The sequence below is a fragment of the Ctenopharyngodon idella genome, chromosome 7 (assembly GCF_019924925.1).
Source record: "Ctenopharyngodon idella isolate HZGC_01 chromosome 7, HZGC01, whole genome shotgun sequence".
In the NCBI taxonomy this organism is placed as follows: Eukaryota; Metazoa; Chordata; class Actinopteri; order Cypriniformes; family Xenocyprididae; genus Ctenopharyngodon; species Ctenopharyngodon idella.
The window spans coordinates 32845416-32872067 of record NC_067226.1 but is presented as its reverse complement, the minus strand read 5'-3'; the positions used below and the strand labels follow the sequence as shown (position 1 = coordinate 32872067).

Below are 26652 nucleotides of genomic sequence, written 5' to 3'. Positions count from 1 at the left end.
TTTTGTGTTTCCATTTGCACAAATTGCAAAATAAAAACTCCACAATAGTGTGTACATAACTTTCAAAAAAGAGGAAAAAAAATAGAGAGCGATTACGATAATCAGAAGAGAGAAATATGTCATTTTTACAGTCACTTCCTTAGCCGCTGTATTAGAAACACCCTCACAGCAGCGTTACCAGTTACTAGTTTTTTTTTTGTTTTTTTTTTGTAATTTGATGCAGCAGTATTATAAAACTAAGTATAGTGCTATAAATGTATATACATTAAAAAAAAAAAATAATAATAATTAAAAAATTGCAGGATTTACGATATTGATGACCGTTAAAACGGTCTGAAAAGGGTCCATTACACTACATTACGCATATATATTACGCTAATAATAAAAATGAGAAACAATATACCTGTCTGGTATTTTTGTGCTCAATCACTGAACTATAAAACATCAGTGTGCCAAGTAGATATGACACAAGGAAACGTAATTAGCCATAAGTTTGCTGATTAATGTTTTATATATAATTTATATTACATTTAGGAAACACAAATCATTCCAAAACGTTCATAACTTTCAGAGAAATGGCAAAAAGGACAGTTCTTCTGTGACGCATCCATGTTGGTCATTGTTAGTGGAGTGAGAGTGTGAAAAGTATGTTGTTTTCCTTTCTAAAACGTCAACACAGGAACAAAATTGGCATTTAATTTGACAAATTCCAAATTATTTAGTTCATATATCATTTATAGGGATAGTTCACTCAAAAAGTTGTTCTAAACTTGTATGTTTCTTTGTTCTGCTGAACACAAAGGAAGATATTTGGAAGAATGTTTGTAACCAAGCAGATCTCGCCCCCCATTGACTGCCATAGTATTTTTATTTCCTACTATGGTAGTCAATGGGGGGGCAAGATCTGCTTGGTTAACATTCATCCAAATATCTTCCTTTGTGTTCAGCAGAACAAGGAAACTCATACAGGTTTGGATCAACTTGAGGGGGAGTAAATGATGACAGAATTTTCATTTTTTGGGTGAACTATCCCTTTAAATCCTCAAGAGCAAAAATGCACCATTATGGTCTGCTGATAAAACATGTCAGCAGAGGTCACTGTTTATCAGGAGCATATAAACCAAATTTATAAAGTGACTCTCTGTGGTGTAGCGCATGCACCAATACTTTCATCTCATCATCTCATCAGTGGATTTATAAGTAGGCATTTAACTAATATATCATATTTAGTTATACTGTGAGACTTGCACTCAAACTGTGCTTTTCTGAAGTTTATGAACAGTGCTTAGAAATCACATTTTTTTAAACAACAAACTTGAAAGTAGGCCTAATTAAATATTTGGAGGGTGTTCTTCACAGTATTACGCAAAATCACAGCCACCTGGACAACAGAGTCAGAAAATAACATATATGAACCTGGACAACAAAACCAGTCATAAGGGTCAATTTTTTGAAATTGAGATTTACACATCACATGAAAGCTGAATAAATAAGCTTTCCATTGATGTATGGTTTGTTAGGATATGACATATTAGGCTGAGATACAACTATTTGAAAATCTGGAATCTGAGGGTGCAAAAAAATCAAAATATTTAGAAAAATTGCCTTTAAAGTTGTCCAAATGAAGTCCTTAGCAATGCATATCCACTCACAAAAATACATTTTTTATATATTTACGGTAGGAAATCTTCATGGAACATGATCTTTACTTAATATCCTAATGATTTTTGGTATAAAAGAAAAATCAAAAAATTTTTACCCATACAATGTATTGTTGGCTGTTGCTACAAATATACCCGTGTGACTTATGACTAGTTTTGTGTCACATATATTAGCTAAAAGTCAAAATTTGTCCCCTGGAAATGATTTTCAGAGGTATTTTTTTACATTCATGAGAACTATATTTTCTAATTTTATGAAAACACAAAGTGTAGCTGTAAATAATGCCCAAGATAACATAACGCAGTACTAGAATAGGCTACCCTTTAAATGACTGATCTGCATCTGCAATAACTGTATTTCAATCTGTTTCACACACAGCTATTTTAGAATATCAAGTTATTATTTTGTCCTTTTTGGAGTTTGACAGTAAAATTACCATCCACCTTCATTGTATGCAAAAGAGCAGTTCACGTTTTCTGTCTATTATCTCCTTATTTTGTTTTACAGAATAAAGTCATACAGGTTTGGAAAGACATGAGGGTGAATAATTAATGACAGAATTTCATTTTTTAGGTGAACTATTGTTTTAATTGCTCATGCAAGTGTGTTAGTGGTAAAATCATCATGAAACAGTTTCTGACAGACAGAAAAATTTAATGTGAGCGGTGTAAAGAGCACATCAGACTGTCTGATATTAGTACTGATGTCAGTGTGAAGTGTGGATTTGTTGACAGATGTAATAAATGTAAAGTTCACCCAAAAATGAAAATTCTGTCATCTTTATTTGCCTTAATGTTATTCAATCCTAGAAGACTTTATTTCTTTGAAATGCAAAAGGAGTTGTTTGGCAGGATGTCCTGACTGCTCTTTTCAAAAGTCAAAGTGTTTTGTCATACGCCATGAGAACGAAGAACAATGAAAATCTTACTTGAATGGTTCTCCACAGACTATAGACAAGACAGAATACAATAAACACTATACAAAATATACATAAATGCAGATATAACAAAAAATAAATAAGTAAATAAAATAATTTTTGCACTGGCTGTTTCTGCATGTTGCACTGATATGCCAGTAGGTGGCGACAAGTGACCGTCTTGATTCGATCATTCGCTTAATTCAACCGATTTATTCAAAAACACTGAGGCTATGTTCACACTGCAGGTAAATGTGGCCCAAATCTTTTCAATTCAGATTTGTGCCACTTCCATATGTGGTACTAAACCCGATACAGGTCAGATGTTTTGTAACGCGACCGCAGTGTGAACAGTCATGCGATTTTTACATCACTCGAGATCAACATTCGACACGATTCTGCGCTCATGGGAGTCTATTCAAAGATTTTACATACCCAACGCTATCGAGACAGTGGCGAAAGGTAGTCAGTAGAAGGGCAGTGATGTGTCAGAACTCGTAAGTATTACAGAGACAAGCGAAACATGAGGGTGCGTATCATAAAAATTTAAAAACTGCTCTTTTTGTCACATCATTGTCTTTATTTTTCATATTAGCCTATCTGCGCATAATTTCGCTAACTTCCGCGGCAGATCACACTATAAATAAACGCGTAATCGCTTACTTTAATGCCCTCCGTGTTTACTTCCGTATGTCAGCGCGCTGTGTTGCCAAGTCCGCGATTTTCCCGTAGAATTGGTTTACTTTTTCACTGTTGCTGTGGGTTGAAGCGACCGCACTAACGCGATATTTAACCCCGGAACGCGATTTTACTGGGATACCCCACGAAACGTGATTGGTCTAGTTTTGGACTAGTTTTGAGAAGCAATTGAGTGCATTTTGTGGTAAAAACCTGACAACCCCATTCGTATCGTTCTTTTGCGCATGCAGGTCAGTTTAGAACCATGATCTGTTCACACTGGAAATCTGATATTGGCCACATTTAAAAGAACAATGTGAACAGCTATACAAGAAAAATCAGATCTGAATTGAGCATTAAAGGATTAGTCCACTTTCAAATAAAAAAATTCCTGATAATTTACCCCATGTCATACAAGATGTCCACGTCCTTCTTACTTCAGTCGAAAAGAAATTAAGGTTTTTGATGAAAACATGATTATTATCTTACTCCGTTTGGAGTCCATTGAAGTCCACTATAAGGAGAATAATCCCGGAATGTTTTCATCAAAAACCTTAATTTCTTTTCGACTGAAGAAAGAAGGACATGGACATCTTGGATGACATGGGGGTGAGTAAATTATTAGGAAATTTTTATTTGAAAGTGAACTATTCCCATAAGTCTCACAGTGTGAACGTAGCCTAATTCATTCATGAACGAAACCTGTCTTTGTAAGTGAATCATTCAACCCACCCATTCAAAAAGGCTGATTCAGTTCAGAAACGAAACAAGTATGATGAAGTCATTGAATAGTTCACTCAACCGATTCGTTCAAAGTCACTGAATCATTTAGAAATGAAACACTGCTATGGTTTTGTTCGGCTGCTTTGGATTTGTTTGGAACTATCTTAACAGCAAAAACAGACAATGTTGTGTTTAAAATGTAAATCAGTTCAGACGCCTTATTTATTAAACTGTTGCATAAAAGCAATATCGCACTCTGACACTCGATATTGTGATGTTTATCCGAATGTTTCAAATGTTTTAGTGCATAGTTTATGTGATGAAAGACACCCACAAGACTTGAGGAAAACTGACAGCCACAAACATGAGAGAAAAGCAAATTTAGTTCTGATAAAAGCTCCTGCAGCATTTGCTTGCAGATATTTTGTCCAAATATCTATTTTGGGGCCTGCTGTATTAAATCAGACTGCTGAGACAAATAAGAAATTGAAATGCTTAAATCTGCTTCTATTGGGGGAAACTTGAAAAGAAAAGAAAAGCAGAGAGAAAATTGAAGACTAATGTCTGTGGGACTCTTTTAGGGCTCTGCTCTCATCTTCTCATCTTCCCTCCCAGGTTGTTTGAACAGACTTATATTTACTTTCTCTCTCCAGCCTTGTACACTAGCAGCCTCTGTTCCTGTAAGTCTTATCAATGGCTGGTTTTGGGTTTCTGAACATAATCTCTCAATGGGATGCATTGTGGAGACTGCCTGCGGATTCAGGATAAATGTGAGTTTGCTGGCTTTGCCAGAGTTTTATTTGTCACGTCATTCAACAGGCTTGTTTTAGCTGTAGTGCACAGAATAAAAACCGCAAAGCCTTTACCCAGAAGAAAAATATATTGCACAGAGTTGCTCATTCATATCTCAGGATACTTAATGGAGTTCTCACTTGGGTTTCCTGTAAGTATTAACTTGGTCTATAATTATTTATTAATAAGAATAGACACAAATGAGATATTTGTATAGAGTTGTAAATGGATCCATTATTGCAAATTGCAGCTCGGATCAGTTGGTTTTAGAGGAATCTGATGAGAAATTATGCATATATAATCTCAATTATATATTGAGATTATTGACATTTGATTGCAGACTTTACTATCTTGGCAAATTTGAGTAGTTTGAGAGACTTGTGGGATTTATGGGATCTTTTTCTCAGAAGAAAAGGCTGGTTTCCATGTGATCTTCATTTAGTTTCCTTGCTGTCAGTTGTGATATTAAAATTATCTTTGTTTGTTATTATTTTTTTTTGTCTTTTCTTTGAGTTGGTTTAAAAAAACTGTTTTGATATACAAATGCCTCTAAAAAAAGCTGCTCTTTGGGAAGTTTTTCCATTTGTACTTTTAAAGAGTCATTTTAAATGCCACAAATCCTCAGTTGTCAATCATATTTTAAAAAATGAAATGCTGTGCTAAAGCGTCAGGCACAAAACACCAATGTTACCTTTGCTATGTTTCTGTTTGCTTGTAAACTGGAGACATTCTTAGACTATTGAGAGGAAATTGAAAACTGATGCACAATTGTCTAAAAATGAACCCCCATTTGATGACCCAAGTTATGATGCGGTTTAGATAGTAGTGAACTCATTCTGGTTTTGCATATCTTAATTGGCAATTTTTCTTTATTTTTTAAAGCAATAAAAGCACAAATCCCATGTTCTTTAGAGACTATTAGGTGAGTAAGATAAATGATTAACACAGAATTAAAAACAGTTAGTTTTAGTTATGTTCCTCTAACTCAACTAGTACAACATGGCTCTATCAACGCAAAGATCTTGGCTTTGATTCCCAAACATTGCTTAGATTAAATTTATAGCTTGAATCCATTTTAAGTCTCTCAAATCTGCCAACAGATTTGTAATGTGTAATTTATAGGAAACACTGTGTTTATCAATGAACACAAGCCAGTATTGGGTCCATGAGTGCTAGCTTAATATTATAATAATAAGATAATATTCTATATTAATTATAGCTATAATATTAGTTAATATTATAACTGAATATTTTATGTAATTGGAACTTGGTTTTATGTTATTGCATGTAATATTTAATGTTAGAAAATAAAGCAATAACACAAACCAGGGTTTTAAACTGTATATTCAGACATTCAGGCTAAACTTATTTTGACCTCCTAAGTTTTACGAGTCTGTTTAGTTTAGCTCCAAGTCTCCTACGTCTCCAATGGTCCCACCCAGTCTCCCTCTCCTGCCTCCTCCACCTGCATCCACTGGTTCCCTTCAGTTCCTCTTCTGTTTGTTCCACTCTGCTCTGCGGATCCACCTCGGGTCTTCTAGTCTCCAGCTCCGCCTTGGCATGTGGATCTCCTGTCTCTGCCTTAAGCTGCCAAGCCCGTCACTTCACCTCTGCCCATCGACCAGTCGGCTTCACTTGGGCTCCTCCCTGCCTCGACTCCACCTGTGACTGTAGTTCTTACGGCTCCACCAAGCTCCCTTGTCTCTCCGGCACTGCCTTGGTCATTTGTCAGTCTGCCTTCATCACAGACTTCCGGACCTTCAGCTGCACCTCGTCCTTCCACCCCTTCAGCTCCTTCAGGCTCCACCTTCCCTCTAGCTCCACCTTGGTCCTCAGTCTCACTTCTCTGTGTAAATCTTCTGGCACTCCAGGATCCTTGGCCTCCAGGATCTATGGTATTGCCCTGTATCTGTACCTCCTCGGCTCCGCCTGGGACCGTTGTCCTTACGGCTCCACCTAGTTCTCTTGTCCCTCCGGCACTGCCTTGGTCAGTTGTCGCTCTGCCTACGTCACATACGGAGGGCCTTAAGCTGCGCCTCGTCTCTCCACCCCTTCGGCTTCGCCTTCCCTCGGCTCCACCTCAGCCCTACAGCTGGTGGTCTTACTAGTCTAGTTTAGTTTCATTGTGTTTTGGTTTCGATTTTCCCCTGTTCCCGTTTTACCTGTGTTCCCGGTCATTATTAGTTTCTTTCTGATTAGTTACGCACCTGGTTCTGTTTCACTTAATGAGCTCACCCTGTGTATTTAAGCCCCTGGTTTTCCTCAGTCCCTTGTCCTGTATTACAGTTATGTTTTAAGTTTGTAGTGCCTTCATTGTTCCTAGTGCTTATTATAAGTTTTGTAAATCTTCCTACATCACACATTCTCTCTGTGGATACAGCTACGTGACACTAAGGTGAAAAAAACAACATTTTCTGAAGGTTAGCTACACCTCTTTTCATATTTTTCAGACTTTGTTGAATAAGAAAACAAATTTGACTTATTTTTTTCTAAAGTTTCCACTAGGCGTATTTTTCATGCTGTTTCTTGAAAATTTTAGTAATTCATGTGGATATTAGATTCATAACTCAGCAAGTTATATAATGTTCCTCTCTCTCTCTCTCTCTCTCTCTCTCTCTCTCTCTCTCTCTCTCTCACACACACACACACACAGAAACAGAGGGAGATGGTTGTATTATTCATAAAAAGCACAAAGCTTAAGGCTGGGTCAGGCAAGTATCAATGAGCAGAATTAGGAAGTATTAACAAAAGCAAGAGTGTCACATGTCATTTTCCCATTACACACACACACACACACAAATAAATAAATCTGCTTTTATCAAGCTTTCACACACCAGACCACCTCTAGAGAGTCCCTCTGAATACAGAATAGAGTCGAGCAGATCCTGCCATTGTCTCTGGTATTATTTTGATTCTTACTGTGCTGCATTTTCACTAATGGATACTAGTACAGGCTAGAGTGAACGTGAGCGGCTTTGATGGCATCTGTGCTGTCACAGTCCGTCTTTGATCCTGCTTCCTGCTGCTCTAAATTGACGATTCCCTGACTTCGTTGCACATGGTTTTGAAGTCCAGAAAACATTGTGATGTTTGTAGCAGTTGCCATGGCCACAGAAACTCAGAAACTCACTCTATATCCTTGGGCATTTTACAGTTTTCATGCAGCACTGCAATAAAATAAATAAATGAATAAATAAATGAATTTTCTCAGTATCTTTGTCTTGTTGTCCTGTAAAAATATCTCTGAAAACATTCCTAACACAATAAATACATTTACAAAATACAAATAAATTTACTTGCAAAGCATATTTGTATGGTTTGGTAACATGCTGCAGTACACACACTCTACAGGTCTTATTTTACTATGCAAACAAAAATGCAGAGAAAAACGAAAAGCTCACAGGAAAATGCATGCATTGACTACAACATAATCTGTTATTAATATTTTGTTGGTTCTCTCTTGTTTTGCATGTGTTCATAATTTCTTTGTATGACAGCCTGGACAAAAATTATGTCAGCACAATTTGGCATGTTTCATTGCATTATCACATATAAAACAATTGACTCCAAACCCAACTACGTAATATGCTTACAAAATCTTTAACAAATATTTAATAATAATTGAATAAAGGGCCACTACTGTATATATTGATAAAATGGATAAAATCATCTGCTAAAATACAGAATAGTGGTATATAGAGAAAACATAAACACCTGTAACAAATGAGACTTCTGTGCATGATTGGTTTGATAATAATGGTGAGGTTTGTTGTGATGTTTCTAGGCATTATTAAGAGAGAGTCTGTAAAGAAGCCTGAAGTTCGGCTCATCTCCATCTTCTCTCTGGCCGTGTTGGACATCTCTGCTGAGTACTGCACAACCTGGAACAGTAATAGAAACGTGCTGGACTTCAATATCAGCCACACCAAATTCAGTTTCCATCAAGTTTTTGACACTCAAAATATGTACAGATATAATTCCATAAAATCTGCTCTGTGACATTATTGATTTGTCTTCATTTTAAATGGCTGAAAAGCAAATCAGGTGAGTTTTATTTTTAAAGGGAAATAGCCAATAATCACTGTATAGAGCATAGGCGGAGAGTTAACCGACTGCTGAGATGCGTTTCCCTTTTAAAAACATTGCCGCACAACCTACACATCCCAACATAAACGCTTCTGATAATTATTTATTAAAGCATTTACATTTGCAAACCACTGTTCATTTTAACAGAAAAACAAGCATACTGTATGCGGTGTTTGGCATGACAGTAAGTACGCAATGAGCGCACCCTTTATAATCACTAAAAAGCTGTCACTCATCTTAGTTCATCACGAAGGTCCTTTACAATCAATGAATTTCTTATATAATGTCTACACTTTGTTTGTTATAATGAGAGGATTTGTGAGCGTGCAGAATTGCCTCTGATTGGCCATTGTGTTAAAAAAAAATCAACAGATATGTTTGTGATTGGCTACATTGCCAAACACTGCAAAAACATGTAAATAGAAACCTTTGACGCTTTCCAGAGCACAAACACAGCATTGCAGAGATACAGCGTTGTTTTGGCATCATGCAATTAACTTCATTATAACTTTTGACCACAAGGAGGCACTGTCTGAACTTTTTGAGTACCTTCAGCGCATGATGCCGATGACACTTGAGTCTTGTCATGATATGCCAATGAGTTCATAAAATATAGCATTTTATGACAAATTTATGAGATTTATCAATATGAGAAATTTGGTATTGTTCAACTCGGCATGCTGCACCGAATCTGAAGAGACCAATTTTTTGGCCAAACCATTCAGAAGTTATAAGCTAAAATGTCAATTTTTCATATCTCCTGACCACTAGGTGGCACTGCGCCAAAACTGTTCAGGTATCCTTAGGTCATGGTTGTCATAACCCACAGAATATGCTAAAGCATTGCAGAGATATAGCCTGAAATCCATTTTGGCATGCTCTTCGTCGGATTCTTTTGCACATTATTTGAGAACAGTTTGACAAATCAACTTGAATTCCATAACTACCTTGGTCTGAAGATGATCTGGTTAAATTTTCATGAAAAATGTAAATGGTGTTGATTGTCTTCAAGGAATCAGAGGAAAAAGAATTTTGTTTCTAGCCCTTATGGTTCAAAAGTTATTAGCATAAACGTGAATGCAACTTAGGACAGTTGGTGGCGCTAGAGGGATTGAGTTAAGGGCCGTTCACACCAAGAATGATAGCTATAAAGATAATGATAATGATAAAGATATAATTCTAAAAAAAATTCTAAATATAAAAGATATATCTATAAGATAACGTTATAGAGAAATGATATCGTTGGGATCACTTTCAATACAATTTTTTTCCAGCTGTTGAACAACAAAACACTGACAGCCAATCAGAATCCAATCAAATTTAAGGGCAGACAGCATTGTGGAGAAGTTAATACCCTCGGAATAAATGGTGAGAAGTATTAATGATAAAATTATGTCAGTCTAGCAAACAATGTAAAATAAAATTACCTCAGATATCCAGCGCTAGTTTCGACAACATTGTCTTGCTTCCAGGTGTTGTTTTTATTCCACTATATTGACTTTGTCAGCTAAATTCACTGTTAGATTAGATTGATTACACTAGCTATTCACTTGAAACATAGCATGCTGAGGACATCTGCTGGTTAAAGTCATGTAAATGCAACAAGAACAGCAAAAATGTACAGTACACACTTTGAAACAGCAGCGCGTGAGCTTAGAATAAACAGACTGTTAACGTTCGTTGGTGTGTGGATGCAAATATAGTTATCATTATAGTTTTCTTTATAGTTATCGTTCTCGGTGTGAATGGGCTTCAAAATTCCAAAAGACTCCAAAATGGCTGTGGTTAATGTTCAGACTGTACTCTATATGTGTGCCAAATTTCATAACTTTCCCATAAGCGGTTCAATGGGCTGCCAACAGATATGTTTGTGATTGGCTACATTGCCCAACGCTGCCAAAACACGTTGTAAATAGAAACCTTTGACGGTTTCCACAGCGCAAACACAGTTAGCACTGGATCGTTTGCCAAATCTGTTTCACCTATAAGCTATTATTACAGCGAAAACTGATTCTAGACCTGCAGTAATTGGCAGCTTTTCCCTCTAAAAGCAACAAGAAGCAGCAGCAGCAGCAGGAAGTGGTTTGAGTGAGAAATTTCCAGGCTAGTCTGAACAAGTCCATGGCCAGGGAAAGGCTAAGCTTTGCCCAGCCTATGCTGTAGAGTAAAAAAACAGAAATATAAACAACAATACAAGTACACAAACACAAGATAGTATTTTAACATGGAAAAAAAAAAATTTGCTTCACCTTTAATATGATTACTGTGACATAACGTGCCATTCAATTAGATGTGTGCTTAGTCGGATAGCTAAAAGTTTGCCTAACTGTAACCAGCTTTTTCAATATGATTCTCATTTCTGGAACACATCATATGATGCATTTGTGTTGATGTTTTTAATGTACTTGTGTAGAGTCGGGCTATTAGCTATTGCTACTTGATCTGACCCTTATGAATTACTTTTACTGACAACTTATTCAATTTTATTGATTTTGTTAATCCAGTTCATTTAGATGTTTCCACATGTTTTTTTTAGTAATTAATTGTAACTTAATATGTGGCCTTAAAAGACAATGCTTTCACAAATAGGTTGAACTTTTTTTAGACAGTGTGGTTCCTTTTGTACACCAGTAATCTGTAATGTTGTTTCAGCCTGCCAGCTAAACTCATTAATGGAGGCATTGCTGGATTGATTGGTGTCACTTGCGTGTTTCCAATTGATCTGGCAAAAACACGCCTCCAAAACCAGCAAAACGGATCTCGCATCTACACTAGCATGTATGTTTTATGCTGCTTTCATTGTCTGAGCAAATGAATTCCTGAGCTTGTGTACATGCATATATGTGTGTGAATGTGTTTCATTCACAGGTCCGATTGTCTGATAAAAACTATCCGATCAGAAGGATTCTGTGGGATGTACAGAGGTGACCACAATGTGATACTGTTTCACAAAGTATATGTTGGTTTCAGATCATTTGGAAGTGTTTAAGCTTGGAAAAACTCCATCATTTAACCCCTTTTCTTCTTGATATCTTTCCTTCACACTTTTGTCTCTAGGAGCTGCTGTTAATTTGACTCTGGTAACTCCAGAAAAGGCCATTAAACTGGCAGCCAATGATTTCTTCAGACACCAGCTCTCCAAGGATGGGTGAGAATAAAAACACTTTTTACATACATATATGGGTGAAAAAACAACAAACAGAATATAATTTCTCACATCTATTTATATCATTTAGATGTTTAAATTTGAATTCTGCAATTTAAAAAAACATTGAGGTACAGTCAGGTATTTACAATTACATAAAATTTAAGTACATTCTCCGTTTATATAATAATATTATATTACTATATCCAGAATATATATAATTATATTACTATATGTGGTTAGCTGTCTTACTTTTTAACCTTGTACATTTCGAAGGGTAGTTTTTTTTAGGTAAATTTATGTAATAAAGAGTATAGAACTTAATATTCTTAACTACAAAAAAGCAATTGAACATTTCCACAGTTTTTTCCCCCCAGAAAAATACATTGTTTGACACTTTACTATATGGGGTAAATCATTACACAATTGGCATAATTTGAGTAGAATACTTTTGTTTGAAATAAGCAATACTACCTAAAATAAAACAGCCATCTTCCTCAATATAACTGTTATTTAAAGGTCTTTTAAGCAAAATTTAATTAGAAACGATAGAATATAAATTTTTATTACAAAATATAGCCGCAAGCAACATTTAAGGGGCCAAACACAAAGAAGGTAGGATAAGTCATGCCAGCATGGCTAGGAGCATCAGACCAACTGCAACAATGAGCAATTAAAGATATTTTAAGATCATTTTAATAAAAAGGGCTGAAAAATTATAAATACAGTCACTAAAAATATGATTTAATGGTTTGTCACTTTTGACCACAAGGTGGCGCTGTCTCAAAACTTTTTGAGTACCTTCAGGGCATGATGCTGATGACACCTAAGGGGCTTTCTCACCAAATAGTTCTAGCAACTCACTTATAGGATCTAGCCACTAGGATAGTTCCCTGAGAACTAATTTCTCCCCCGGGCCATGTTCCTGGTTGCATTCGCACCGGGAATAGGAACTCTGAAGCGGCCGACAGCAGCATCTATAAGCGCGGCATTTACAACTCTAAAAACCGATGGATGGAGGATGCCGTGATCGGAGCTGTGTTTGTTATGTGTCGTGGGTTTCGTGATAACGGAGATGGAACGTAAATGCATAATTTAAGTGACTGAAAGAGCAAAAAGTGGGGCTAAGAGATGAAATCTCCTATGATAACTTTCACTATTACATTTCATCAAAGTGGAGAAAAGAACACAACCCTGCAGACAGCAGGTAAATGCCGTTATCGTTGTTTTCCATGTTTGTGAAGTAAATATGTTTACACAGCTTTTTAAAAATGGTGGGTGCAGGTGTTTGACTTGCATTTGACGAGTCAACTTGCACTTACATCACTGGTAGTTCCTATAGTGCTGGTTTAGACCCTACTCTGAAGTAGCAGCTAATTTAGTTCCCCCAAAAGGAGTTCCTAGAACTAAAATCCTAGTTCCTGCGGTGCGAACAAGGCAAAATCCGGGTACTTCAGCCAATAGTTCTAGGAACTATGAAAAGGTTCCGTTGGTGTGAAAGCCCCTTTATTGAGCCTCGTAATGATATGACAATGCGTTATTATAGCATTTTACGACAAAATTCAAAATTGCCGATATGGGAAAACTGGGTATTGTTCAACTCGGCATGATGCACCGAATCTAAAGAGTTTTATGTTTGTTTTTGGCCAAGCCATTCAGAAGTTATGTCAATTTTTCATATCTCCTGACCACTAGGTGGCACTGTGCTGAAACTGTTTAGGTATTTTCAGGTCGTGGTTGTCATAACACACACCAAGTTTGGTAAGAATACCATAAAGCATTGCAGAGATATAGCCTTAAATCCATTTTGGCGCACTCTTAGTTGAATTCTTTTGCACGTTATTTGATAACAGTTTGACAAATCAACTTGAATTCCTTAATTTTTTGTCGCCATGTTCTGAAGATGATCTGGTTCAATTTTAATGAAAATCGGAGCAACGGCCTAGGAGTAATTAAAAAAATTCAAAATGGTTTAAAAGTTATTAGCATAAACGAGAGTGCAAATTTGGACAGTTGGTGGCGCTAGAGAGATTGAGTTAGAGACGCCAAAATTGCTGTGGTTAATGTTCAGACTGTCCTTTATATGTGTGCCAAACTTTCCCGCAAGCAGTTAAATGGGCTGCCATAGACTCAAAAGCGGAAGAAGAATAAAAATATGAACTCTAACGATTACAATAGGTGCATACGCACTTTCGGTGCTTGGCCCCTAAATACATGTGACAACTTGCAACAATCTGACATTTATGGAATTACCCTTTTGTACAACCAAAGTTCAACCTTTCAGAATAAACCTTCATTATATAGTGATTTGTATTCATTTAAATGAATTCATTTGCTCATTTGCATGACTCATTTACAGGGAATGTGCTCAGCAGTGGAACGTAATGGAAGTAATAACTTATTTAACAGTTGCACTGATTTAGAAAGAGGAATGCTCGTTTTTTTAATTTATTCTTTTTTGCTGAGGGCATAATGTAGGCTGGACGAAATCTCAGATCCTACTTCTTACTGGATTTGCACACAGACTTTTGAAAACAGATCTGATCTGAAGCCATCCATAAGCTTCTGCATTATAGATAGATGTTGCGGTTTAAGTCAGTACACCTTGAATACCTGGAGCTCTGTGAGCATCTCTGTGGTGACTAATAGCTAGACTGCTAAATTATTGATTAATACAGTCCAGTAGATGGCAATGAACAGATAAATTATTCAAATAAATGTGTGTGAGTGTGTGTTTGGGTGTGTGATGTCATCACGTACGGTAAAGGACCCCAGATCTTCTTGTTTACAGAGGAAATGGTCTTATCGTCATCTAAAAATAATGCTCTTTCCTTCTCTCTCTCCCTCTTTATCTTTCCGTTTTTTCTGGCTCTCTCTCAGACAGAAGTTGACGTTGGTTGGAGAAATGTTAGCTGGCTGCGGGGCGGGTACCTGCCAAGTTAGTCACTCTTTCTGCTGCACTTAAATGACCCACATTTCTCACATACACAAAACTTTACTTTCTTAAATAATGTTCTGGCTTGAATACAACTTAAAGGAATAGTTCACCCAAAAATGAAAAATATCCCATAATTTACTCACCCTCAAGCCATCCTAGGTGTAAATGACTATCTTCTTTCAGACGAACACAATCGGAGGTATATTTAAAAATATCCTTAGTCCTCCAAGGTTTATAATGGTTGTGAGCAGCCAAGCCATCGTTTTCAAAAGTCTCTGTTTTGGTCCATTTACACTGAAACACAACCCTAGCGTTTTCAAACTAAACCGGGCTCTGCAGCATTTTCGAAAGTCTCAGTTTTAGAGGTCTGAAAATGCCGGAGTAGTGTAAACGACAGGCATAACCGTAGCAAAAGTTATACATTTTAAAACAAAAATGCTTCTTCTCTCCAAGGCTGCATTTGTTTGATCAAAAATACAGTAAAAACAGGAATATTGTGAAATATTATTACAATTATTATTATTATTTGAAAAAAAACTTTTAATACATTTTAAAAATTAATTTAATATTCCTGTAATGCAAAGCTGAATTTTCAGCATCATTACTCCAGTTTTCAGTGTCACATGATCCTTCAGAAATCTGATATGATGATTTGCTGCTCAAGACACATTTCTGATTATTATTAGTGTTGAAAACAGATGCGCTGCTTAATATTTTTGTGGAAACTGATTCTTTATGAATAGAAAGTTCAAATAATTTTGTTTATTTGAAATATATGTTTTTGTAACAATGTAAAATGTCTTTATTTAAAATGCCTTTTGTTATATTTAATGCCAAATAGGTAGATAAACTTTAACACCCATAATGCACTGGGCATGTTGCCATCCAAGGCCACTCCCACCAGTCGGCTATGGAGACGCTTACTAGAGTCAAATAGGCTATATCGTTACCACCTTGCTTAATTGATAGTTTTCCTGTGACATCACGCCCCGAGGGAACGCCCCCCTGACGGGCAAAACAAGGCTTTCCTCCATTGCCTGCCAGTCATTTTTACCAGGTTTGTAGTAAGATCTAATGTAGTAAGACAGTGATATTAAAAGACCAAATTCAATATACACCTTATTGATTATGCATACTTTGTACAGGCAAACAAATGAACACAGAATATTAATGCAACACAAGGTTTCTCGTTAAGCGTTTTAAATAATAAAGTATTTAATTTTTAAATAATAAAACCATAATAAAGAAAACGCTTTGCGTTCATATTCTGGGCTCATCTGCTCTCCTGTATATAGTATGCTTCATCAAAAAGGGTTAAACTGAATTTGATATTTTAACATCACTGTTTTAGTACATTAAGGCGCTTTAAGGGTGGGTTGCAGTAAGGATTCTTTAGCCTGGTTCACCCTCCGCCTATGCTGCTTGATCAGCCCTTTAATTCTATGGTCTTTCTGCGCTAGTTAATCTGTTTTTATAACTAAGTGGTGCAACACAACTCAATTTAAAATTAAACCCAGATCAACAAATCCTTGATTAGTGTTAAACTTTGGTGCAACCCACACTATTGTTTTTCACGTTAGCTTTTTAAAAAATCATCCCGCTGTTTTTAGCGATTGAAATCACTGCAGGTGTTGTATATGGATCATAAGTGCCCAAAACTTGCATCTTGTTCACATATTTTTGTTTTTAAGATGGAAAATTGACAGGTTTGTGCTGCAGTTACATGGCCCTCCAGGGCTCCGCGACAGTCACGTGACTGAAAACTATAAATAGTAGGAAATACTTCTTAGCAAACTTTTAATCATAATTTAAAGAGTAAACTTTTAGCACGAGTGAATTTCTTTTAGTTTCCAGTGAATGATCCAGTGCGTTAAGCTGCAAAGAATCACCGTGACGGAAAATTTGAAATCCGTGTTTGTAGTCGACATTTCAAACTAGATGACCACGAACAGTTTTTTAGGCCAAACGGATGAGAAAACTGAAAGAAACTGCCGCCGTGTGCAGGTAAGATAGCGGTTTCCGTAGTATTCCATATTTACCACAATGCTGTTTAAAGAGTAGACAAAGTATGATACAAATTTCCGTGATAAACCTACTCTTACAATAACTGTTTGTGGGCGGGGATACAAAAATGCAGAAGAATAATATATAGTTTTCACGAGAGCTCTGGAGCTGTCAAAATAAACATGAATTTCTCGGTCCAGGTAACACAGAGAATGAGTAAACATTGTTCCTTTACATATACTACCGACACCAACAATACAAAACGGGTTGAAAATCGGCGAAGTTACATTTTATATTGAACCCTAAACATCCCTTTAATCTTACTACCTTAACTAACTTCTGTCTCTCTGCGCTCTGTGTTTTGGCAGGTGATTGTAACCACTCCTATGGAGATGCTAAAGATCCAGTTGCAGGATGCTGGCAGAATAGGTGAAAGATATAAAACTTAATGCCATCGCTGACACGTCTCATGTCCACTGATAGTGTGTAGATTATGGTGTACTGCCATGCTATGCATACTATTTCTGCAGTGTGCTGTGCAATACGTATTGTGTGAAACATACAAAATGTCTGTATGTGCAGGATACTGGATGATATACTACATTTGGCAAAATGTACACTGCATGTAATGTTGCATCCCACAATGCAATGCACTTAAAATGACCTTGACCACAATATCAACCGTAGATCATTACAGGACAGCACTTGCTGAATTAAACATGTGGAAAATGTGGACATGTGACAACATTGTAGCACAGAACAACGTGAAACGTTGCTACATAATATATATATATATATATATATATATATATATACAGGTGCTGGTCATATAATTAGAATATCATCAAAAAGTTGATTTATTTCACTAATTCCATTCAAAAAGTGAAACTTGTATATTATATTCATTCATTACACACAGACTGATATATTTCAAATGTTTATTTCTTTTAATTTTGATGATTATAACTGACAACTAAGGAAAATCCCGAATTCAGTATCTCAGAAAATTAGAATATTACTTAAGACCAATACAAAGAAAGGATTTTTAGAAATCTTGGCCAACTGAAAAGTATGAACATGAAATGTATGAGCATGTACAGCACTCAATACTTAGTTGGGGCTCCTTTTGCCTGAATTACTGCAGCAATGCGGCGTGGCATGGAGTCGATCAGTCTGTGGCACTGCTCAGGTGTTATAAGAGCCTAAGTTGCTCTGATAGTGGCCTTCCGCTCTTCTGCATTGTTGGGTCTGGCATATCGCATCTTCCTCTTCACAATGGGGTTAAGGTCAGGCGAGTTTGCTGGCCAATTAAGAACAGGGATACCATGGTCCTTAAACCAGGTACTGGTAGCTTTGGCACTGTGTGCAGGTGCCAAGTCCTGTTGGAAAATGAAATCTGCATCTCCATAAAGTTGGTCAGCTCAGGAAGCATGAAGTGCTCTAAAACTTCCTGGTATATGGCTGCGTTGACCTTGGACCTCAGAAAACACAGTGGACCAACACCAGCAGATGACATGGCACCCCAAACCATCACTGACTGTGGAAACTTTACACTGGACCTCAAGCAACATGCATTGTGTGCCTCTCTTCTCTTCCTCCAGACTCTGGGACCCTGATTTCCAAAGGAAATGCAAAATTTACTTTCATCAGAGAACATAACTTTGGACCACTCAGCAGCAGTCCATTCCTTTTTGTCTTTAGCCCAGGCGAGACGCTTCTAACGCTGTCTGTTGTTCAAGAGTGGCTTGACACAAGGAATGCGACAGCTGAAACCCATGTCTTGCATACGTCTGTGCGTAGTGGTTCTTGAAGCACTGACTCCAGCTGCAGTCCACTTTTTGTGAATCTCCCCCACATTTTTGAATGGGTTTTGTTTCACAATCCTCTCCAGGGTGTGGTTATCCCTATTGCTTGTACACTTTTTTTTACCACATCTTTTCCTTCCCTTCGCCTCTCTATTAATGTGCTTGGACACAGAGCTCTGTGAACAGCCAGCCTCTTTTGCAATGACCTTTTGTGTCTTGCCCTCCTTGTGCAAGGTGTCAATGGTCATCTTTTGGACAACTGTCAAGTCAGCAGTCTTACCCATGATTGTGTAGCCTACAGAACTAGACTGAGAGACCATTTAAAGGCCTTTACAGGTGTTTTGAGTTAATTAGCTGATTAGAGTGTGGCACCAGGTGTCTTCAATATTGAACCTTTTCACAATATTCTAATTTTCTGAGATACTGAATTTGGGATTTTCCTTAGTTGTCAGTTATAATCATCAAAATTAAAATAAATAAACATTTGAAATGTATCAGTCTGTGTGTAATGAATGAATATAATATACAAGTTTCACTTTTTAAATGGAATTAGTGAAATAAATCAACTTTTTGTTGATATTCTAATTATATGACCAGCACCTGTATATAATGTATGGATATACATACACACACACACACAGATGGTGTATGCAGTTCACTACAATTTGATTCCGGACATGTAAATAATATGTAAATAATAGTTATTATAAATAATAGTGTGTAAAACAACATGCTTAAAGCAACAATTACATTTTGAAATTATTATAAATGATGAAAACTGCTTAATGATTTTGTGGGAATCGTGGTCCATTTTTTCAGGATTTTTTGAAAAATAGAAAGTGCTAAATAAATAGAAGTATTAATATTAAAAAGTCTTACTGACCAAACTTTTGAACACTAGTGTATATACTGCAGAAATAGTATGATTATGTTTCTGACAGAGGCCCAGAGGAAGCTAATTGGCCAGCATGGTGGAGGAGGCGGGGCCAAAGTGAATGTTGTCCAGCTGAAGTCTCCCACAGCGCTCCAACTCTCTAGAGATCTGCTGAAGGACAAAGGCATCGCTGGTCTCTACACGGGACTGGGGGCCACTCTATTACGGTAGTCTGACAAAGTCACTCAAACTGTGGGACGCTTTTAGTCATAATGTGCTTTCTCTCTGTCCTTTATCTCACACTAGTGAGATCTCTCTCTTTCTCTCCCTCAGGGATGTGCCCTTTTCCATCATCTACTTCCCACTGTTTGCTAACCTGAATAGCCTGGGCAGGAGGAACACTGACGGTTCAGCTCCATTTTACATCTCCTTCCTCTCTGGCTGTCTGGCAGGCTGCACTGCAGCTGTTGCGGTCAACCCTGTGGACGGTGAGATGGTCTACATTGTATGACTGCATTTATTTGATAAAAAATAAAAACAGCAATATTATGAAATATTACTAAAATTTAAGATAACTGGATATATTTTAAAAATATTCCTAAGCTGAATTTTCAGCATCATTACTCCAGTCTTCAGTGTCACATGATCCTTTAGAAATCATTCTAACATGATGATTTGCTGCTCAAGAAACACTTCTGATTATTATTAATGCTGATATAGGATTATTTGATAAATAGAAAGTTCAAAAGAACAGCATTTATTTGAAGTTTAATCTTTGTAACATTGTCTTTACTGTTACTTTTGATCAATTTAACGCATCCTTGCTGAATAAAAGTACTAATTTGTTTTTTGTTTTTTAAAAAATCATGCTGAGCCCAAACTTTTGAACATGAGTGAATATGAAACAACTAGAAATCTAATTTCACCATAAAGTTGAAAGGAGCCAAAATCATTATAATTGGGCATAATCCACAAAAATCATAAAAAATAAGGAATGTGTTCATTTAGTTGAATCTTCAGTGTTTACTCCTCACAAGATCAAGTTTGTTTTCCTAAATATAGTTAGCTGTCTTTTTGTCCATGGCCTACAGCATCCGAACTGAAATGGAGTCTCGTAAGTGACTGATTTGGGACACTCTACATATACCGTACCTCCATTCATTATACAAATAGTGCTCCTCACAAAAAGTACACAGGAGATTGAAGTTGATTTCAGTCGCAAAGCTAACACATGACAAACATAAAAATACACAACACACAAATATCAGGTTAAAAAAACTCTCCTATTAGATTAAAATATCTATCTATCTATCTATCTATACATTTTGTTTTTAAATTTAACATCAAATTTAGGGCACAGTTTACCCCTATTTTAGTGTCTTACACCCAAACAGTTCAAAAGAAATCTTAGAATGAAAAACAAATCACAAAAGATTGGTATGTTTGTAATAGTGTGTGACACTTTATTATGACAAAAAAAAAAGTTTATTTTTAAAATGCAAATAAGTCATATGTCAGTAGGCCAACATCAAAGTGATGGCATCTCATATTTCATTTTAGCACTTAAAGTCAGCATGAAATCAAAATTGACCCCATTTACTTTGTTAGTGCATATTACTAGTCTTGTGGTGAACAATTAATCCGTGCAAGTTAATACACAGAAAAAAATTGTTTGTTGTGGTAATCTTTAATCAAAATCTGAAAAGTTACTTCCGGTCTGGAATGGCGTTCCTTCTCAGATGACGTCAGTTTGACAGCTTGGGTTGAAAACACTTAAACCACTCCCCTCCAACCGTTAGTCTGCTATGAGCGAGAGATGGAGAGGAGGAGCGCTAAAGTAAAACCCTGCCATCCATTCAATATTCCGTTTCACTTGGAAATACGTCATAACACTGGAGAAAAGTCGTTTGCAACTTCCGGTTCACGGGGACTTTAAAGGGTTAATTCAATTAATTACTCACCCTCATGTCGTTCCACACCTGTAAGACCTTCCTTCATCTTCAGAACACATCTTCAGAATATTTTTGATGAAATCTGAGAGGTTTTTTATCCCCCATAGAAAGCAATGTAATTAACACTTTCAAGGTCCAGAGAAGTAGTGAAGACATCGTTAAAATAGTCCATGTGACTACAGTGGTTCAATCTTAATGTTACAAAGCGATAAGAAAATACTTTTTCTGCGCAAAAACAAAACAAAAATAATGACTTTATTCAACAATTTCTTCTCTTCCCTGTCATTATCCTACGCAGTTGATGCAGTGCAGCGCTTCCGCGTTCTACATCAGGATGCCGAGTCATTATTGGCCGGCTCCTGCGTCAGCATCACACACATGCATCGTGCTGCTCATGTGATCAGCATCGGCCAATAATGAGCCAGCGTTCTGACGTAGAACCCCGGAAGCGCTGGACTGTGTTTATTACGTGCAAAGTCTAGGAGACTGACAGGGAAGAGAAGAAATTGTTGAATAAAATTGTTATTTTTGTTTTGTTTTTGTGCACAAAAAGTATTCTCGTCACTTCATAACATTAGGCTTGAACCACTGTAGTCACATGGACTATTTATCAATGTTTTTACTACTTCTCTGGACCTTGAATGTGGTAATTACATTGCTTTCTATGGGGGATAAAAAACCTCTCGGATTTCATCAAAAATATCTTAATTTGTGTTCTGAAGATGAACGAAGGTCTTACGGGTGTGGATGGTAAGTAATTAATGACAGAAATTTCATTTTTGGGTGAACTAACCCTTTAATTCAGTCAGGCAGTGACTATATTTTAAAAACATACATAGCAGCTGGCATCCTAAGTATCTCAAATGGCAAATGTGGTATTTAAAAGTTTACCTTTTCCCCCTAAAAGAATCCTCAGCAAACATTACATCATGTCATAAATATCTTTAGAGGGCCAGCAGTAGCTACGTTTTACACCTTTTCTGTGTGTTTTCGAACATAGTGTTTACATGAACGCTAAATAAAGGGATGAGTGCTTCTCAAAAGGACAGCTGCATCCTAGTGAGACTGTATCCTCCCTAGTCCAGTCCTTCTTAGGCTAGACTTCTCAGCACTGAACGCTAGAATGAGAGTGTCTAGTAAGTGCACATGGCTACGTCACACATGTTCCCGCCCCCATGGCACGAAAATACTATTAAAACCAGTTTAGTGATTAATTTACATCCAAAAAAGATAACATGTATGCCTTTATCTTCGAAAACATTATTTTTGTCTTACATTTCATAATGAACTCAGACATTAGCTCAGTGCCGACTCGTTTTTTGTCAGTTCTTTTCCATGAATTGAAATGTGTGCAAAGGATTATGGGTGATTTAAGGATACACTCGATGCATCCTTCAAAATGAGCTGAATGAAGGACATGAAATGAAGGCTGCCTTTCAAGGATCCTTCAGATTGAGACGGCCTTCAGCGGTGTTTGATGAGGTGACAGCTGAGATATGCATCCGTACACCGACGCAGCTTTCCGTTGAGAAGCACCCTATATGTCACAAGCTTCAAATTGGAATTGATCTTTTGACCTGCGCACACTGCACGAATATACAGAGTTTCCCGCTGTTGGCACATACTAACCGACCTTTAACCACTTCTTGTCTTTTTTTAGTTTAAAAAGCAGTCTTAATAATTATCTATTTCGGGTCCTAATTAGGAGACGACAAGCACATGAAGCTTTGTGCCATGCTGCTTATTTTAATCAAGCTGTGGATGAGAGTCGGAAGCAGGTGGGACAATGTTATCCTGCACCACTTCACATACGATGAGTGGAAGGAGGATATTAGATTGACATGACAGTCATTTATTATCTATTCATTTATTCTGTGCATCATACGTCATTACTCCATTTCTACATCATTGCACATGCGCAGAACATTCCAGTTCTGGTTTTCAAACTGATCGAGTGTCCTATCGAACGGAATAAAAAAGGTTTAAACCACCCCATTACAATCTGAATGAAATTTCAATCATATTTGGCCAATTCATTCCGACTGACGTCATTACATGTAGGGGTTGAACGACTTCAGATTTTTTTTTTAAGTCGACATTCATGTAATTAAAGTCGAGTCGACGTCTACTAGTCACTGATGACTTCATTAATGAACAAATAAGCCTGAACATCAAGCTGAAACTTGAACGCGGGTCACCTTGTGCTCAGCTATGGCATATGACACAGCCCTGCCCATGAGGCTATTGCTCCTACAAAACAGCTTATTTTTATCAGTTCTTTTGTCTTTGTGTTGTTATATTTCTCACAGATTTCTGCTCGTTCTAAATCAGATACAGATAAAGTAGCACAGTAAAGATTACATTTATATGAATGCATTAGTGAGAGAGCGATTGCGTGTGTGAATTAATTCTACCTGGCAGCATCTCTCTACTAATAGTGAATTGTGGGTTTTAGTTACTAAGAAATATGTGCTAGAACTTTTCAGTTTCTAAGCTATTTTACTGATAAATCACAGAACAGTGTTGACAATACCTTTCTGTTCTACTGAGTGTTTCTGCACGTGATGTACTAGCTACTGTCTGTATGTGTGTGTGTTACAATACAGCAGCACATTAGTTTAGAACGGCGATTAACTTCCGTGTACAATAAGCTGTTTAAAACATGCATTCACCCAATCAATATTGAGCATCCAGATCAAAAATATCTTGTGGAGCGCTCTCGGAGTATGCAATTATATGCATTTTAACTGTTGGATACGGAGCATAAAAGTGGACTTCAAAGATTTCTTATCCTGTTGCGCAATCTATAGGCTATGATCAGCGACTAGACTGAAGTTCACTTCAGAATTAAAATTTCCTGATAATTTCCTCACCCCCATGCTATCCAAGATGTTTATGTCTTTCTTTCTTTAGTCGAAAAGAAATTAAGGTTTTTGAGGAAAACATTCCAGGATTTTTCTCCATATAGTGGACTTCACTGGGGATCAACGGGTTGAAGGTCCAAATGTCAGTTTCAGTGCAGCTTTAAAGAGCTCTACACGATCCCAGACGAGGAATAAGGGTCTTATCTAGCGAAACAATCAGTCATTTTCTAAAAAAAATTTAATTTATATACTTTTTAGCCACAAATGCTCATCTTGTACTGCTCTGCAATGTGCCACACATTGCGTGATCACGTTGGAAAGCTCAAGCGTGATGTAGGCAGAAGTACCGCGGTAGGGCGAAAAACTCCATCTCATTTTCTCCTCCAACTTTAAAATGTCCGACATCGATGTTTTAGCTTTTTTTGTAAAGGGTGTTTGACTTTACACATTTGCTTTGTAAACACTGGATCGGTACTTCCGCCTACGTCACGCGTGACCTTTCCTACGTGATTACGTAATGCGTGGCGCATTGCAGAGCAGTGCAAGACCAGCATTTGTGGTTAAAAAGTATATAAATTTTATTTTTTTTATAAAATGGCCGATCATTTCCCTAGATAAGACTCTTATTCCTCGTCTAAGAACGTGTAAAGCTCTTTGAAGCTGCACTGAAACTGACATTTGGACCTTCAACCCATTGAACCCCAGTGAAGTCCACTATATGGAGAAAAATCCTGGAATGTTTTCCTCAAAAACCTTAATTTCTTTTTGTCTGAAGAAAGAAAGACATGAAAATCTTGGATGACATGGGGGTGAGTAAATTATCAGGAAATTTTAATTCTGAAGTGAACTAATCATTTAAAGCATCATGGCAGAGCATTGAAGTCGACTAGTCTGTGCGATCTCTAGTTACATGTGACTTTTTTATTCTGACTATGCTACTAGTCCAATTACAATCAGATTATAAGGGTCCATATAAACTCATCTAGTCTCTTATAGATGACAGAATTTTTTTAGAATGCAAACTAATTGTTTGTATGTATGTGTGTGTGTTTGTGCTGCAGTGCTAAAAACCAGGCTTCAGTCTTTGGCCCGTGGACGTCACGAAGACACTTACAGTGGAGTGAGAGACTGTATCCGGTAAACCGACACTAACATACTAGTTTATTTTTCCCCATAACACACTTTGTTTCTTATTTTTATTCTTTAACATCTTCCCCACAGTAAGATTCTCCATCGCGAGGGTCCCTCTGCGTTCCTGAAGGGGGCGTACTGTCGCGCACTGGTCATCGCTCCGCTGTTCGGCGTCGCACAGGTGGTGTATTTCCTAGGAGTCGGTGAATTTGTTCTCAGTCTCCTGCATGGACAAAAACACTGAATCTTTAATGTGGATGGAGGTGCTGATTTTGGAACAGCTACTTGTATTCAAACTGCAGCAATAATAATCAAATGATAAATTGTTATACACTTAAAAAAAAAATGTATGTAGAAACAATTTTTACTCAGCAATTGTTAGTAAGTTTCACAAATATTTACAAAGAATCTGTAAGTAACACATTGATTTAAGTGCAATATTTTGTAATAATAGTAGAAAGAATGAAATAGTATTTTCTTGTAAAATGTACTCCATTGTAGGTTTCATACCAGCATTAAAAAACAGGTTCCATCATCAGCACCATCTATCAGTACAGGATGACAATATCTCTGTCCCAAAAGCTGCCTATCTAGACAGTATTTAGCCTGTTACCTGTCAATGTCCTGGTAGCGGGTCACTGATATATTTTAGTAATCATAAATTAGGTATCATTCGAAACACTCAAAATTCATCCTGTGAAAACCATTTTGAAATTGGACGTTGCATTACCATGGAAATGGTACTTACAGGGTTAGTTCACCCAAAAATTAATTTCTGTTATTAATTGCTCACCCTCATGTCGTTCCACACCCATAAGACCTTCATTCATCTTCAGAACACAAATTAAGATATTTTTGATAAAATCCGATGGCTCAGTGAGGCCTCCATTGCCATTAAGATAATTAACACTTTCAATGCCCAGAAAGCTACTAAAGACATATTTAAAACAGTTCATGTGACTGCAGTGGTTCAAGCTTAATGTTATAAAGCGACGAGAATACTTTTTGTGCGGCAAAAAAACAAAATAACGACTTTATTCAACAATATCTAGTGATGGGCGATTTCAAAACACTGCTTCATG

The 26652-nt window shown here is 36.9% G+C and overlaps 1 protein-coding gene across 2 annotated transcripts; it reads left to right on the top strand.

Moving 5' to 3' along the window:
* Nucleotides 1–4618: 4618 nt before the first annotated feature.
* Nucleotides 4619–26371, top strand: slc25a22b (solute carrier family 25 member 22b). Of its 2 annotated transcripts, none has more exons than XM_051900117.1 (11): nt 4619–4749; nt 8556–8815; nt 11510–11635; nt 11726–11781; nt 11915–12005; nt 14883–14940; nt 17313–17373; nt 19691–19850; nt 19957–20111; nt 25501–25576; nt 25661–26371. In XM_051900117.1, the coding sequence occupies exons 2-11, from the start codon at nt 8796–8798 to the stop codon at nt 25812–25814; spliced, it is 957 nt and encodes a 318-aa protein (XP_051756077.1). In that variant the 5' UTR covers nt 4619–4749; nt 8556–8795; the 3' UTR covers nt 25815–26371. The 2 variants fall into 2 exon arrangements, with proteins under 2 accessions (XP_051756077.1, XP_051756076.1); XM_051900116.1 differs by lacking the exon at nt 4619–4749 and adding an exon at nt 4774–4922.
* The last annotated feature ends 281 nt before the right edge of the window (nt 26372–26652 follow it).

Excerpts from the sequence above, each read along its gene's own strand:
- slc25a22b (XM_051900117.1), top strand. The coding sequence starts at position 8,796 with ATGGCTGAAAAGCAAATCAG. Across the intron at positions 11,782-11,914 it reads ATTCTGTGGGATGTACAGAG|GAGCTGCTGTTAATTTGACT; the intron begins GTGACCACAATG and ends TTTTGTCTCTAG. Across the intron at positions 17,374-19,690 it reads GCAGGATGCTGGCAGAATAG|AGGCCCAGAGGAAGCTAATT; the intron begins GTGAAAGATATA and ends TGTTTCTGACAG.